The sequence below is a fragment of the Euprymna scolopes genome, chromosome 20 (assembly GCF_053919585.1).
Source record: "Euprymna scolopes isolate OS-2025 chromosome 20, ASM5391958v1, whole genome shotgun sequence".
Taxonomy (NCBI): Eukaryota; Metazoa; Mollusca; class Cephalopoda; order Sepiida; family Sepiolidae; genus Euprymna; species Euprymna scolopes.
In genome coordinates, this window is record NC_136501.1 from 31,451,605 (window position 1) to 31,470,136 (window position 18,532).

At 32.9% G+C, this 18,532-nt stretch overlaps 1 protein-coding gene across 4 annotated transcripts in view; it reads left to right on the plus strand.

Annotated features, from left to right (window-relative positions):
- Nucleotides 1-17,978, plus strand: part of LOC145241380 (uncharacterized) — a 140,855-nt gene extending 122,877 nt beyond the window's left edge. For 3 of the 4 annotated variants that reach the window (XM_080104280.1, XM_080104279.1, XM_080104281.1), the window contains exons 3-6: nucleotides 3,460-3,614; nucleotides 9,114-9,296; nucleotides 14,596-14,805; nucleotides 17,732-17,978. In XM_080104280.1, coding sequence (XP_079960406.1) covers nucleotides 3,460-3,614; nucleotides 9,114-9,296; nucleotides 14,596-14,805; nucleotides 17,732-17,923 — 740 coding nt within the window. In that variant the 3' untranslated portion in view covers nucleotides 17,924-17,978. Of the gene's footprint in view, nucleotides 1-3,459; nucleotides 3,615-9,113; nucleotides 9,297-14,595; nucleotides 14,806-17,731 lie in introns of those variants that run through there. The other variant, XR_013862544.1, reaches the window with a different exon arrangement.
- The last annotated feature ends 554 nt before the right edge of the window (nucleotides 17,979-18,532 follow it).

Here is an 18,532-nt window from a genome sequence, read left to right on the forward strand (position 1 = left end):
ATTTAATTATATTGTTAATAAAAACTGTAATTTTCCCGGCAGACACAAAAAAATAATTTGTATTTTTGTAGAATTATGGTTTTCTAGTAAGATCTTTATAATAATATATAAATATTTATTGGTAACTATGAGGTTTATTTTGACAAAGAAAACTAATAATATAATTTGAATAATCAATTAGTTAGGCCATGGCGTTTAAAAAAGTATTACTGCGTATGTAAAAACAAATAGAAAGTACATCTTGCCCTACTTCGGTATTAAGCACTCTTGTATATACGTCGTTAAACTTCATTGGTTATTTTACCTCTGAAAATATAAAACTAGTATTATATATATATGTGTGTGTGTGTGTGTGTGTGTGTGTGTGTGTGTGTGTGTGTGTGTGTGTGTGTGTGTGTGTGTGTGTGTGTGTGCTAGCTTGACGCTCGACGTATGTATTATTATATAATTAATCCTCTATTGGATATTATATATTACGAATAAATAATTTGCGCTATGGACTAATTGGCAAAAAAATATAATAAATAATAATGAAAATGTAGTTCATCAAATTCCATCTGTGTTTGTTTACAATATCACGTCAGCTTATATTTGGGGTTGACGATGAATGCCCTGGAAAAGCACTTCTGATTTATGCTTAGTTTTAAAATATGCAAACAAAGAAATGATTTGCGGCTATTTTAAATGGTCTCTGCTCTTATTTTAAATTGAATTCATTAATAAGAAAAAATTAAAATAAAATGATAAGGTACACATTGGCTAGAACACAGGATCATTCGATCTATGGTCGACTGCTTTACCACTGACCTATGTTTTCGGATGTCTACGAATCTGTTGTGTGTGTTTTTTTGTTTGTTTGTTTGTTTCGTTTGTTTTTTTTTGTTTTTATTTTTTGCTATTTTATTATTAAGAAATGATTTGCTGGTATTTTATTATCTGTCTTGCCGGTGAAACCTAAAATTTTCCCCTGTAAAAATTATTTTTTTATCTATAAGAAAGAAAGTATATACTAAAGATCGGATTTTTTTTTTTTTTTTTTTTTTTTTTTTTGATTTTTGGAACTTATCGGAGGAATTTTTGTACAAAACCTATCTAAAGAACACTGAAAGACATAAATTAGCTTTGTGTGAAATTTGCAAAAGATAGGCTCAACTGTTTCGAAACCTATCAGGAAGGAACTCACACACACACACACACACACACACACACACAAAGTGACTTTTATATATATATATATATATATATATATATATATATATATATATATATATATATATATATATATATATATATATACAGTGATGATCATATTTATTGGCACGGTAAAATAAAAGTTAAATTTTGTCTAATAAATTCTAAAAAAGGGATTAAATTAAAGAAAATAACAAAGTATATTATGTATTTTTAACTGGCCTTTCCGATGCAGCAATCGGATTTTAGAAAAAATAAATAACAAAGGAACAACAAACATAATTGCAAAAAAACCCTTGTTCAAAATTATTGGCACGGCTTTGTTTTTCTTTTAGTATCAGTATAATATCAATCAATTTCCGGTTTACGTGCTTTCTGAACTTTTTTATAGCCATATTATGCTTGTTTAACGCTAATTCAGTGAATAATTTTTTGCAGATAATTTTTAGATAGCGATTTATTTAAACTATTATAAGTGACTAAATTATAATTTTCAATCGCCATGGTTAAAACTAAGGAACACAGAGAAGACGTCAGGAAGCTTGTTGTAGCATGCCATACCAATGGGGAGGGCTATGATAAGATTTCAAAGAAGCTAAACCTTCCCAAATCCACTGTTAGAGCCATAATAAACAAGTTCAAATCGCAAGGCCACGTTATGAGTTTAGAGGGTAGAGGGAGAAAAAGGATTCTTTCCCCAAGAGATGAACGGAAAATTGTTCGACAAGTAAAACAAAACCCAAGGATCTCTGTTGGGGAGATTGTTGATGAACAGAGCACCTCTGGAGTGAATGTATCTCGACATACAGTTGGTAGAGTTTTGAAGAGAGCTGGTTTAAAAGCATGTCGTCCGAGAAAGACTCCCTTATTGAAGCCTATGCACCTGAAAGCAAGGCTAGCCTTTGCAAAACGTCATATTGATAAAGATGTTGCATTCTGGAAACGTGTTCTATGGACTGACGAAACGAAAATAGAGTTATTTGGCCATAATAAAGTGTCTTATATTTACAGAAAATCTGGCGAAGCTTTCCTGCCTAAGAACACCATACCCACAGTGAAGCACGGTGGAGGCAGTTTGATGTTTTGGGGATCCTTTGCTGCCTCTGGACCAGGGCGACTTGTTAAGGTCACAGGTAGCATAAAAAAGGAAGATTGTGTTAAAATATTGGATGAAAACCTGAAAGACTCTGCTAAAGAGCTCTCACTTGGTCGTCGTTGGTGGTTCATGCAAGATAATGACCCAAAGCATTCGGCTAAACTGACTAAGAAATGGCTTGAGGACAATCATATTAATGTTTTGGAGTGGCCATCACAAAGCCCAGACCTTAATCCAATTGAAAATTTATGGAGAACATTAAAATTGAGGGTAATGCAAAGGAAGCCTAAGAATCTTATTCAATTGGAGGATTATTGTCAGGAAGAGTGGGCTAAAATTACTACTGAAGAGTGCAACAACTTGGTTGTAAACTATGAAAAGCGACTGAGGAAGGTAATCAAGGCCAAAGGCTATACAATTGATTATTAAATAAATCGTGCCAATAATTTTGAACAAGGGTTTTTTGCAATTATGTTTGTTGTTCCTTTGTTATTTATTTTTTCTAAAATCCGATTGCTGCATCGGAAAGGCCAGTTAAAAATACATAATATACTTTGTTATTTTCTTTAATTTAATCCCTTTTTTAGAATTTATTAGACAAAATTTAACTTTTATTTTACCGTGTCAATAAATATGATCATCACTGTATACGTAGTTATTCAAATACAGCACTGTTTCGTTGTTTCACAGCTCATCAGTGCGGCTAGACAGGTATATATATATATATATATATATATATATATATATATATATATACAGTTTTATGTGTGTATTATCAATAAAAGTGTCCATACGAAAAAGTCTGGAAACTTATTGAAGGCACCTCATATTATTCTAAAGTGAAATTTATATATTCACAGTTATTTACAATTTTCTATAATTTAGTCAGTTAAGGATTATTTTAATTAAAAAATTCTAGATTCTCATTCAAACATAAACTACATAAGATGCATCAGTATTTGGTAAGAATGTAAATATTGTTTATTATAAACTATTGAATGTTTTTATGATTCTTGTTATTAAGGCGTTACCTTATGGGACTTTGGTCAGATAAATCGATGAGATACATGATCGAAGTTTAACCAAAATTATGTTTTTTTTACTTATTGTTATTCATAAAAAAAAAATCATAATTTCTAACAATTTCCAAGTGGACGCGTATTTTCTTTCAGAGCTTAAAAATCACAGAGTCCTGAAAAAACGTGACATATGGGATGAAGCGTTTTTCGAGTGGCAAGGAGTTAATAGAAACGTGAATTTCAAACTCGCCCCGACTTACGGGACTCTCAATTCGAAAACTCTTCAACAACTTGACGAATCTTTAAAAGTAAGTAATACAAGATTATTATTTATCCTACACTCAACATTTTGTCCATATGTCCTCCCATAAATTACAATTTTTTCTTTGTCTAGTTGTCTTTTGGTTACAACTATTCAATATTTTCCAAATTGTTTAATACCTTTTTTTTACATGGAGTTCACCACTTATCAAGGCCCAACGGCCACTCAGGGATAAGGGTTATTGTGTGTACAGTAATCAAAGGGATAGTGTAGCAATAATATTGGAGAATTGGTAAGGCGTCATTACTTAGGGAGCGGTTCATCAGGAATTTGTTTGTGTTGAAGACATCCAGGTTGAAGTCGGGAGGGAAACAGGCAAGCGGAACAGAGTTCCACAGACGTGCAGTTCTAAGAAAGAAGCTTTGTTCATGGTATCTACGTTTTGATTTAGGCACAGATAGGGAGTGGGGAAAATTATTGACGGTAGTTTCAGCTAGTCGGGTGTTTTTTGAAAAAGATTGGCGAGGGGGGACCAGAGAATGGAGCTCAGACGAGCGCCTGCCATGGAAGAACGATAGAACAATGACAGGCTCGCTACGTCTCTTCTGAAGAGAGGTTGCAGGGTAGAGAAAAGGGCATCCCCCACTAAGCCACGAAGTCTATTTTGTACTCTGTCAAGGCAGGATAGGCTGTTTTTAGCGGCTCCCGCCCAGATGTGGCAGCAGTACTCCATCTTTGGACGTACTTGGCTTTTATATAGATAGAGAATTGCATCATTAGTGAGATATCTTCTGGGGCGGTAGAAGGATCCCACCATTTTCCCAGCGACCTTGGCCACAGACTTGATGTATGTGTTCCATTTCAGATCAAGTGTAAAGGTCAAACCCAGGAGCTTATCAAAAAAGCCGTAAATGACAAAGTTCTCTCTGATTCTCTTTCCTCTGATCTTGGGAGCAGGGTACAGTTGGGGAAGAGGTGGCTGGTTACTTTTAATGCATCTAAAACCAGGCTCCTATCTTTACATCATCAACGCTCTGATCCTCATCTGGTATAAATTGAAATGGATGGCTCTCATCTATGGGATGCTCCATGTTTTGATAAGCTTCTGGGATTGACCTTTACTCCTGACCTGAAATGGAACACGTACATCGAGTCTGTTGCCAAGGTCGCTGGAAAGATGGTAGGATCCTTTAACCGCTCCAGAAGATATCTCGCCAAGTACGTCCAAGGATGGAGTACTGCTGCCACATTTGGGCAGGAGCTTCTAAAAACAGCCTATCCTGCCTTGACAGAGTACAAAATAGACTTCGTGGCTTAGTGGGGGATGCCCTTTTCTCTTCCCTGCAGCTTCTCACCCACAGAAGAGATGTTGTCAGCCTGTCTTTGTTTTATCATTATTTCCATGGCAAGTTCTCGTCTGAGCTCCAATCCCTGGTCCCCCTCGCCAATCTTTCACGATAAACACCCGTCTAGCTGAAACCACTGTCAAAAATGTTCCCCACTCTTTAATTGTACCAAAACCAAAACGTAGATTCCATGAACAAAGCTTCTTTCTTAGAAGTGCAGGCCAGTGGAACTCTCTTCCGTCTGCCTGTTTCCCACCTGACTATAACTTGGATGTCTTTAAGTCCAACATAAACAAATTCCTGATGAACCGCCCCTTAAGTAAGACACTTTATCAAATCTTCAATAATAACGATTACTACGATACTATTCCATTGATTACTGTACATGCAACAACCCTTATCCCCGAGTAACTCCCGGGCCTTGATAAGTGGTGACTTCCCTGTAAAAAAAATTTTTTAATGATAAATTTATTAAAATTTGCTCCAATATTATACTTCATCTTATCTGATTATCGCCTTAAACGCCGAAATATACGTGTTTTCTTTCTTTTGTTTAGACAAAGGAGTCACCACTTATCAAGTCCCATGGGCTACTCGAGGATAAGGGTTAATAAGTGTAGTTGTCAATGGGTCAATGACGTAGTAATTGTTAGTAGTGGAAATTTGGTAAATTGGGTTACTTAAGGGGAACGGCTTATCAAGGACTTGTTTACGTTGGACTTGAAGTCGACCATATTATAGTCAGCTGAAAAGCAGGCAAATGGAATAGAGTTCCACAGTTCTAAGAAAGAAACTTTGTTCATGGAATCTACGTTTAGGTTTAGGTACGGATAAAGAGTTGGGGAAATTATTGATAGTGTTTTCACCTAGACGAGTATTTCTCGCGAAAGTTTGGCGAGGGGAGACCATAGATTGGAGCTCAGACGAGCACTTGTCATGAAAATAACAATAAATCAGAGACAGGCTCGCAACGTCTCTTCTGTGAGAAAAAGGTTGCAGGGAAGAGAAGAGGGCATCCCCCACTAAGCTACGAAGTCTATTTTGAACTCTGTCAAGGCAGGATAAGGCCTTTTTAGCAGCTCCTCTCCAGATATGGCAACAGGACACCATCCTTGAACGTACCTGGCTCTTATATAGGTAGAGAATAGCATCAGCAGTGAAATATCTACTAGATTGATAGAAGGATCCCGCCATTTTTCCAGCGGCCTTGGCAACGGATTTAATGTATGTGTTTCATTTCAGATCAGGGGTAAAGGTCAAGCCCAGGAGCTTGTCAAAACATGGAGCCTCCCCATAATGAGAGCCATTCATTTCAATCGATACCAGATTGGGATAAGAGCGTTGATGATCTTGGTTTTAGATGCATTTAAAGTAACCAGACACCTATTTCCCTATTGTACCACGTGCTCAAGAGCAGAAGATCTATCAAAGGCCAATATGTCAAGAACAACTGCCCTAGAAAGGAAGCGTCCGTTGAGAGATTCGCTAATCCTATTAGATATAACCGTAAGCACATCTGCTGTAGATCTAGCAGAATGGAAACCATATTGTATGTCACTATATTTTTGCTGAGGTGGTTGACTACTTCTCTATTTAACACAGATTCCAACGACTTACTCCTGATGCACAGGATACTTATAGGCCTGTATTGAGAGGGAGATAACCGATCACCTGAATTCTTAAATATAGGGCACACTGACGAGGTTTTCCAAGGTGTTGGGAATAAATTATCCTTAAGACAACGCTTAAACAGCTTTGTAAGTATGGGAGCTAATTCTGGTTGAAGTTTTTTAGCACTAGGAATGCCGTAAGGGCCAGTTGTTTTACTGGAATCAAGGTTTTTGGCAAAATCACGTACAGATATTTGTATGCCGCATAAAGTTTTTTCTGATACAGGAGGAAACACTGGGGGTTGGCGGCCTTGGTCGTATCGTGGAGAATTAGTTGCAAAGAGTTTAGCTTTGTTTGATGCTGACCAGATTACTTTATGTCCATTGATGATAGTTTGGATAGAGCACACGCTTGCTTATATATAACATTTCTATGTTCGAAATAACATTTTCATTTCTATTTCAGTTCTTATCATTCATCATTTGTTCTAATTAATTTTAAAGTATAAAGCTGCATTATTTTCCATAATGCCTTTATTTTTGCCGTAGCCCCCGTAAGCTTCCTACGCTGAACCAAGCAGACTTTAGTTTATTCATAACTAGCATGCGTTAGAGTATATGACGTTTCTGTAGGTGTTATGTAACTTAGTATATTTTTATAACCTAGTTTATTTTATAGTAATTTTATAGAAATATCGTGATCATTGTTTTTAATTAGTAACTTTAAAAATAACTTTTAAAACCTAGTGTATTTTATAACCTAGTTTCTTTTATAGTAATTTTGTAGAAACATCGTAATCATTTTTTTAATTAGTAACTTTAAAAATAACTTTTAAAACCTAGTATATTTTTATAACCTAGTTTATTTTATAGTAATTTTATAGAAATATCGTAATAATTTTTTTAATTAGTAACTTTAAAAATAACTTTTAAAACCTAGTGTATTTTATAACCTAGTTTCTTTTATAGTAATTTTGTAGAAACATCGTAATCATTTTTTTAATTAGTAACTTTAAAAATAACTTTTAAAACCTAGTATATTTTTATAACCTAGTTTATTTTATAGTAATTTTATAGAAATATCGTAATAATTTTTTTAATTAGTAACTTGAAAAATAACTTTTTGGAAATATCTTAAAATCTCTTCATACATATTAAGAACACATATGTTTCGCAACATATTTTTACTTTTCCTTTTACACATAATTTACTATTATTTTACCACTTTAATTCATATATATACTATTTAATCACCGTATTCCATCGCACGGTATTTCGTTAGTCGATTGCTTGTATATTTATAGTTTCTTTATATGCGTTCGGTTGTTACCAGATATCGTTGCTTCTATCATTTATGCTCTTTTATTTCCTAAGACTAACTATATCATACCTTCTATTGTATTACGTCGTATTATATTTTCTGTGTATCTATATTTTTGACTTGAGAGCCATGTTTTATTTCAGAAGCGTTTCTGATGGGTAGCTAATTTGTATAAGTCTTCGAGATGAAAAAGAGGATTTCGTAAGATAGCTGCTCTGTATAAGTCCTTCAGATGAAAAATAGTTTCGGTAGGTAGCTGATCTGTATAAGTCCTGAAGATAGAAAAAGAGTTTTCGATGGGTAACTAATCTATACAATTTCTGAAGATGAAAAAGAGTTTTCGGTGGGTAGCTAATCTGTATTTGTCCTAAATTTTAAAATTTTACAGACAAAGAACAAAGATCTTTCTCGTGTGGTCACGAAAAAATTATATGCGGGAATTCTAAAAGATCCAATATTTTTATGGGGAAATTACGGTTTCTGATTGGTTACTAACAGAACGTGACTTCATTTTAATGGTCAGTTCATATTGCCAGTGTATATCAGTAGGACCTTTCAATTTTCTTTAATCATATCCACATTAAATAAAAAAATATATTGCAACATCTAACTAATTATTTTGTTGTTTTAAAAGTGACATAAATTAATATACTTAGGCTTTATTAACATCTTTATTATTGTAATGTTTTTATAATAAGCTTAGAAAATTATTTACTCTTTACTTTATCAAAATAATGTTTAAATTTCCATTCATGTCTTCGCTCTATTATAGTCTACATTAAAGTTTATAGATATACTTCTGTTTAACTTATTATAATTTTTCTATATATAGTTCTTTCATTTAATTATTTTTACGCTGTTTATTTATCATATTTATATTTACTTTTGTGTAAGCAATGGTCTATTATCTCATTACGAGTATGTATAATGTTACTCTTACATGTGAGTACCTCCACATAATTTACAGCTTCCCCACTTTTATTAAGAATGTATTTAAGTGCCTTAACATGGGAAATTTCTTGTTTTTTTGCACTTTTATATAAAATGCTAATGAAATAGTTTGTTTTTTGTACCTACCATACATGCTCTTCTAATAGCTACTATATGGTTATTATATCTGAATTTAAACAGCCCAACTGTTAAGTCGATGCATGCGCATGAGTTCTTGTTTTCTTTAATTAATTAAGTTACGTCCGCATTCATTACAATTAGAATCATACGATCAAAGATTATCATTGATCTAACTCTTCTTAATTTTGAATTTCCAGTTGATGATCGGAGGGATCTTGGAATTAGATATTCCGGAAGGATCGGGTTGGAACCAACTGATATATGCCCTGGATATAAGCCCATTTTTGACAAGACAAGAAAGATATTACGTCAAGAAAATCGATAAGATTTCGTTCAATTCTCGACGATTTTTTGGGTTCGGTAGTGATAAAAGCAAAAGGGTAAGTGTATTCTTAATGTATGTTCTTATTTAATTCCAACTTTTTTTTTTTTTTGACTCATTAAAAAGATCGATTTCTTCACATGCAACAAAAGTTAAGGAAATACCTTACAATAATGCTGAGTAACGTTCAAAAAAGTACAGGACACTTGTGAACATTTTTATATGCATGATGGCATAGAAAATCCATTTCTGGCCTTCCTTTTTGTCGAATTATGTACATTTTTTTTTTTTTTTTATTTTTTTTTTTTTGCAAAATTGTCACTTTCGAGAATTTTGCGAAGAATCTTAGTGATGTGAGTGATGAACATGGCAAGAGATTCAATCAGGATTTTTCAGTGATGGGGAAACCTTTTAAAGGAAAATCTTGGCAGATTATGGAATATAAAAAGGAAGGATGACACTAAACACAAGATATTTAAGAGAACACCCACCGCCATTTTTCAACACAAGCTTACTTTAAATGCTCCTTAGATTTTTGATTATATTCAAAATGCGAAGTAGTATAGATTCTAGAGTAAATGTGGTATTATGGTGACTGATGATTCTAATCAAGACTGGGATAGACATCTTCAGTGATTGTGACCAAGGATGACCATCGGCACCAATTTTCCCAACTTTTGAATGACATTGTGCCTAATTTGTTAAAGTGTAACTTTTTTTAAAAATTTTGTGCAAATATATATTTCAAAGTAAAATATCTGTTCGGTTTCTACATTTCAACTTTTCTGTTCTCAGTCAGTGAAGGAGAAATCCTACTAGACTAAGGCGATTCTTATTTTAGTTCCAATGCAGAGTTGGGTATCTTGATTCTTCCAACATTAAAAACCGATCTTGTGTCTAACTCTGTCTTCGTAGAACAAGTAAACAGACATTACCATTTCCTCAGTCTTTCATACTACTTGCTGTAGAAATGTTTCATTCACTTGAAGATTGCAAAGAAGCAGATTGGAACTCAACACTATTATCAGTAGAGCTATGACAACAGAGTATTCTTATTATTGTTTTGACTCTCGAGTATATATCCGATACAGTTAGACACAGTTATTCAACCAAGAACCGCATCACTCTATATAAAAGCATATACGATATCAACGGATACACACTCGAGAATCAAAATAATGCAAAGAATATGTTGTTGTCCTAACCCTACTTATCAGTCGAGATTAGTTGTAGGGGATTCATTGGAAGTGGCTCAGTAAAATCGGCCTCAACTACGGACAGAGAAACAACGCAATGGAGGAAATTTTGTACACGGTAAGGAAAGCAAGCCATTGAATCTGGTTAAAGAGATGTGATAGCAACCGGGTGGAGTGATAACGCAGACTTACGTCATAAGAAGCTGTCTACAGTTAGACTACCTGTTGCCCCTCTCTGCCTGGCTGACACAAACGTGTCGGTGGGCAACTGAAAACATTGGCGAGAACAATTAAGGATGAACTGGCGGTAGTATCGGGCCAACAAGTAGTTGGTCTCCGACGCTCGAATCAGGAGTGGTTAGTCATTTCTTGCGACTTGGTCCAGGATCGTCGAAATGGACTGCGATGGTTCAAGGTTTAATTTTGTGCTCAAGAGGAAATGAGCTTAATCCTACCAGAATGATACCCCCTAGAATAGTAAGTACACTTAGACCATCAAATAAATAATCAGTCGAGACTGTAGATTGTATCAGTGAGGGGAGGCAGTGTGTATAAAAGTTCATTAAGAAGAAGGTCCCAAGATGGAGCGCATTCTCTTCTGAACATTCACAAATTCACTGAATCCGGTATGCTGATCAATCGAGAGTAAGCACTCCGGCAACCAGCTGTTTTACTAACATCGTTTGAAAATTTCTATCTAGTGATTTTCAAATGCCAGTTATTAAGCAGGAATTAATACATGTTTTGGTGTGAAGAATGTTAAGTTTCGTTTAATAAAGTTTAGTTTAAACTGGTAGCACTTTTAACGCCTGCTACCAGAACAATTTGATTAGATATTTGAGCGAGAATTGCAACCTGAATCGAAAGACTGTTTTTAAATATTAAAAAAAAAAAAAAGTTTATGGGTGGTAATAGTAGTTTCATATATTTTCGATCAAATCCAAAATTTTAATCGAAAAGTAAAAATATTGTGAATTGGTGAATTTTCACAGAAGAAGCACTGCGATTCTGTCTCTGCTCTATCGTTATTTTCATGGTCGGTGTGCGACTGAGCTGTAATCTATGCCCCTCCCCCCTGAAAAAATTTCGAAACAATTTTCTAGTTGCAGCAACTGTCAACAATTTCCCTTACTCTCTACCTGTGCCTAAAACAAAACGAAAATTCCATTTTTTTCCTAGAACTATCAGTCTGTCGAGTACAATACCATGGGGCTGTTTCCCAACTAACTACAACATGTTCGTTTTTCAAGTCTAATGTAATGTTCTTATTGAGGTGTCCTATTATACAATTAAGCCCTACCCAAGTTTCAACATTACTGATCATCACGGTGTTGTCTTATCGTCTACCTAACGAACATTAATCCTTATTATAGAGCGGCCTCTGGGCCTTGATAAGCAGTGAACACTCCAAGTAAAAAGAATATCGTGAACTCAGGAATTGGTGGATGCATTGTGAGAAAATATTAAAATATATTCTTATGTGAAAATCGGTCTATATTGAAAAGGTGATTAAATTTTAAGCAATTTTGAACCAATAAATAAAACATTACAGAAAAAAAAATATTCAGAAATGAAAGGAGGCCAAAGATTTAAAAAAAAATTAAATCAACATGAAAAATAATATTTAAAAAAAAAAATGAAATGTATTATTTTCGTAATATTGCGTTATGATTTGGCTTTCAAACGTACCTGATGCGTATTATATTTTATTGAAATTAAATCAGCGCTTCTATAACGGAACTCACACCCCTGACGCACGCACACGCACGCACGCACACACATACACACACACACATACATATATATATATATATATATATATATATATATATATATATATATATATATATATATTACAATTTTCAGAATGTGAGATGATATAATTAAATCCACAGTCAAACAATGTCGCAGCTCACATGAACCATGAGAGCTGAAAAACTGGAAGTCTAAGACTTGAGTTTCACCCTCAATTGGGCTCATCAGTTTAACAAATAGATGACCCCCCACCTTGTTTGAAAAAAAAGTAGGTGCATTCTATTGTCGGATTTCGCCACGGTCTGCTTGATTTGTGTTAGCTTTCTTTCGATTGCTCGCATTCAAGAAATTCGGGTTTCAAAAACCAGAGTATTAATATGTTCAGCTGATGAGCCCAAATGAGCTAGTTTGCTGGCTTTCATGGTTCTTATGAGCTGTGCCGTTGTTTGCCAGTGGAAATAATTATATATATATATATATATATATATATATATATATACCACTTTAGCGTAAATCCCCTACATAGACACTATACATAAGGATAAAATAGAACCACGGCCCAACTACCCCTATACTTCCCCAGAATCTTAAATGCATAAACTACTTACATTATTTAAAACTATGATAGAAAATCTATACTTCTTTTTACACTATACTTTATATACTACGCTCCTCCTTCATCTTAAGAATTCAATATAGTACCCCTAACAACATCAAAACTGTTATTATTTATTTCGTTCCTGATGATTCCCTCGCTGCACGTCACATTCCCATTATGTTACCTAACATCTTCTCTACTTTTTTAATGAGAAGCATTAGGCTTCGAAATACCTTGATATAAAGAGTCCCCTTTATCTCCTAAATAATTGTATGCATATCCTTATTAAATAAATGACTCATTCTATATTTTCCAATATATTATATAGTGTTTGTGAATTCGTTTTCAACTTCTATTGTCTCCTATATATATTTATATATATATATATATATATATATATATATATATATATATATATATATATATATATATATATATATATATATATATATATATATAGGAGACAATGAAAATATATATATAGGAGACAATAGAAGTTGAAAATGAATTCACAAACACTTCATTTTCAAATTCTATTGTCTCCTATATATATATATATATATATATATATATATATATATATATATATATATATATATATATATATATATATATATATATATATAGGAGACAATAGAAGTTGAAAATGAATTCACAAACACTATATAATATATTGGAAAATATAGAATGAGTCATTTATTTAATAAGGATATGCATACAATTATATATGCATACAATATATATTATTTGAGGGTAAACAGTTACATATGGTCGCTACAAATAGCCATCTGTTTCAGTCAAAGAGACTTCCTCAGGCGACCCAGAACCTCTCGACGCCAAAAAGAAAAACCAAAAGAAAACGGTATATATATATATATATATATATATATATATATATATATATATATATATATATATATATATTCCTTCAGTACGACATAACTTTTTATACACTATTTATATCAAATTTCGGTGTAGTTCTTGGCAATATATCAAAGACATTATTGTCATCCAAAAAGGGTACTAACAAAGCCAAAGAACATGCTGCAAGATCGCACGTTGATTAATTGTTATGTTTAAGTTTGAAATATTCTTTTAGATTACTCTATCACGCTCCCGTTTTAAATAAATGTTCCTTTGTCTACATATTACGCTTTTTCTTTTCAATGTCCTTAAATCAGTTTGTTCAAGTTGAGAATGGGGTATCCTAACGGATGCCGAACACTCACACGTTATTCAATATATTCCCTCTGATAAACATTTTTTTATTCTAGTTGTCTCTTTAAGTGCAATTGTTTGAATCTTTCTTGCACTTTGTTCACCGAGTATATTTGCCCGGTATTTTTTTAAATTCTTTTTCATGAGTCTAGTAATTCCTATAATTACTGGAATTATAGAGACTTTCCTTGGATTCTTATGTATTCATGTCGTACATAAAGTTATTCATGTCGTACATAAAGTTTCGTATTTTCTTATCTTTTCGCTCTCAGCTCTGTTAAACGGAGTGTTATATAGGAGTTTCATTGAGAGAGTCTTAGGAAGAGATGCTTAGAAAGAGTCTTATTACAGTGAGGGATGTTGTAAGACTCAGAGAGAGAGATTGTTCAAGTTAGGAGAGATTCTTATATATTAAAAGTTCTTTCCCCTTTCTGGCCCATTTCACTATATCAAGTTCATCTTCCTGTCCAATATCTCTCTACCAGGTTCACTTTAAAGGTACGTAGCTGTAGGAAGTTTGCAATACAGTGTGCATTGTTGAACGATTGAATAAGAATGACCTCTATTTTATTGTTGTTGTTTCTTTACAGGAGAAATATATCGACGCTTGGTTCACCAAACTGATTGGAAATGTTGATATCCTCGAAGCCACAGATATTGACGTGAACAGCATCGCCAAAATGGCGTCCAAAATTACCGTTGGCATGATTGATAGCATGTGGTCGGACAAAACAAAGAAAAAAATTCTCATGGACTTGGGAATTCTACGCTTCCCAGATATCAGTAAACCATTCTTTACGGTGAGTAACCATTTTATTAACCATTCGAATGTTATGCTTAAAAGCATTTATTCATGGAAAATAGACCTATTTAAGTTCGCTACTCTGTTTATACGGCCTACATAAAACATTATATATATATATATATATATATATATATATATATATATATATATATATATAAACAAAAGTTTATATTCCAAAGTAAATGATGTTAACAATTCTGTATTTTATTCCTTTACATCAATTGATTTTTGTTATTTATTATATATATTGCTCTGTATTCACATTGAGCTTCTTATATAATGATTGATATATAACAAGTAAACATATATTTCTACAGAAATAGATATATATTAATATATATATATATATATATATATATATATATATAAAATCAAAAAGTAAAAATTAAGTTTACAAGCCAAAAGCTACTGTAATAGTGATTATAAATATTAATATTTATATAGTAATCCCAGCAGTTCAGAAATAAAGATTATTTCGAATCGTTAAAGTTTTTTTTCTACTTAAGAATAATTGAGCAAGCGAAACAAATCTTCCACAGTCGATTATAAGGGTTAGAAATGACCGAAAAATTGATTTTAACAATACAACGGAAAAATCTTTGATTTTTAATTTAGTTTTTTATTTATTTCTGATTGTGTATTTCATGAACTTTGCACATATGACTAGTTTTCATATGATGCTGTTTAAATTTATGCCAGTATTGGCAAATTCATAGCGTCGCTATGATATTCATTTGCTAATATCTTTCCTCTGATGACAAGAACGCATTTCTTTGAAACTACGCGAATTAAGAAAATTTTAATATTTCTTTTTTGAGTATCCTGCCGAACAATAAACTCATGTAAAATATAATTATTTACTATCTTAAATTGAGTTCTCTCATCCATATATATATATATATATATATATATATATATATATATATATATATATATATATATATATATATATATATATATATATATATTTGTGTGTGTGTGTGTGTGTGTGTGTGTGTGTGTGTAAGGAACTTCGTGTTTGTTTTGTGTGTGAGTTCGTTCCCTATGGACTCGAAAACGGCATGGCCGATTTTTATTAAATTTCACACGAAGGTACTTTATATACCTGACAGTGTTCTTAGATTGGTTTGTATTGGTATGCTATCGATAAGTATCGATTATCAATAATCGAAACAATTTGATAACAGGCGATTTCCACTATTGTACTTGTACCTCCTCGGTGCATATACATCCAACAAACCTGTCTAGCAGTGAAATCCCACCTCTTCACTATTAACGTCACCAGATACCGGAAAGCTTTCTACTCTAGCAGTTTCTTTCTTTGAACTTCTAGACTTTGGAATTCTTTCCTTATTTCTTACTTCCCTGACTGTACTAAACATGCCTAAGTTTTAATATAATGTGAACAGATATCTCGCCCGTCTCCTCGCGTAATCCTTAGTAGACATGGTCCCAAATAGTAGCCTTTTACGTCCATGTGACAAGGTGCCTTTTTTTTTGGAATAAACAACAGTTAAAAAAACATTAAAAACATGCAAGGTTTCGATTTTTACAGACAGTATTTGATTTTAGAACAATTCATTTTAAAATGAGCAACTACTTGGAAAATTCTATTGGTTTTGTTAATTACATTTTGGAATAGCATTTCATTCTTTCGTAATCAGATCTCATTAAATTAAGTCAGTGTGGTATGTGATAAAGTACGTACGAACACTAAATACCTTAGCATGTATATTATACAGAATACTCCATTAATTATTTGATCGGGAAACCCTTTTTATTAAAAATGGATATTAAACTAGTTTATAGATATGCTAATTTAATATTCGTAATATTTTATCACTTTCTATCCTCCTTTTGAATAAATAGATCTGATCACTGAAGACACGATGTAAAAAAATAAAATAAAATATGAATGATGTCGCTTTTGGGCCGTAAGTCAAACTAAAATAGACCATTTTGTTCTTCTGGCTAGGATCCAATGCTAGTATCTGTTCTAAAAATGGTATAATGATATCGTGAGGTTTCCGTTTGCGCCGGGCGTCCATACAATAGAAATATGTCAGACTCATGTAAGAACATTGTTGATAAACCGTAATAACCAGATATATTCTGACACTACATTAACCAGATTACTTAGATAAATACTTTTACAGTTTTAGCAAAAGGGCTACAATAATATCGCGAGGTCTACATTCACGCTGGACGTCTACAGAATGCTCGGTAGCAATATATTACATATGAAAGATGTCGCTGTGGAATTTCCACATGTCCCGCTAGTCACATATAAATAAAATAGTAAACGAATGTGAGTGAAATTATTTAACCGATAAACTTTTAAACCACTGGTTACATAACAATGAAATTAACAAGAAATAGTAATCATACACCAAGGATGGTTGGTAATGAGTAAAATCTTTGTTTGGATGGATGAATAACGCGTACAGAAGTATGTCGGGAGGTTGAAATGCAAAATGTTCATTTCAACTTGCCGTATATTTCCATTAGTATATTAATTACATATTTAATTTCTATTAGTCTTGCACATGCGCAAATTCAATGATAACTAGAAGTGGCTCGATTGATCTTCCGGGTTAACTTAAACAGTAAAGAACGCAGCTGGCGCGCTAAATGTTTTGTTTCGATTCTAGTTAATGACACCCAAGTATTTTTTTTTTTTTTTTTTTTTTTTTTTACTTTTGAAATCACTACTAGATATATAATATTCAATATAGAATTGGCTCTGTAATAATAAAAACGAAATCTGCATGAATTAAAATATATTTAAGCGTATTTTACGACCCGACAAGGCCAGTCACCCCCCCCCCTTCCACTAGTCTAAATGATAATCTCTTTTCTCCCTTTCATCTTGTGATCTATCGAATTAACCAACTACTCTCGTTTCTTTTTTTCATCTTCAGGTTTATCGAATTAACCTTTTCGGGAAATGCTCATACCAAACTTACATATTTCACCAGGATGAGAAGAGTGACATCGTTGGGCTTTTTATAAGAGAAGTCTATTTCCCTAATAAAGATTATATCGAAAGCCTCCGAAGTGAGTTAATTGATCAGTTACTGAGTGAAGTAGATGACCTATTTAGTGATATGTAAGCGACACCAATTCTCTGATGTAATTAAATTTGATTATCTTCGATTCAATAAAAGATTTTTTAGTTGATATGCGTTTGGAGTTTCATTGAAACTTGTTTGGTTTTGTCTGAAAAATGTGAAATGTGTTGGATATTTCTTGTATGATCGTCTTTGAGTTTTTATCTATATAATTATAAAACTCTGTGGACTGTCTGCCCCTGCTTGAATCGTGTCCACCAAAAAACATGGTAATAATATATATATATATATATATATATATATATATATATATATATATATATATATATATATATAGCCAGTAAAGTTTAGTTTCCTAGAAGTACATCCAATGAAACAACATGTGTCTACCAAAATAGTGCTCAATGAGTGAACAGAGCAGGTATATTAATTTTATTTATACAAACATTAATGGCTACATATGTGCATACATGTTTCTGTAATCACCCACGTTGGGGGATTACGTCTTCAGGCCAAGAATTACCGTCGAAAGTTATATTTCCACCAAATACATTTTTCTATTTCGTTTATCAAGTTAGAATACAACCTGGGTGGGAGTCATAAAAAACGGTAAAACGATCAGTGAGGTCTTTGAAGATAATAAACATCTTT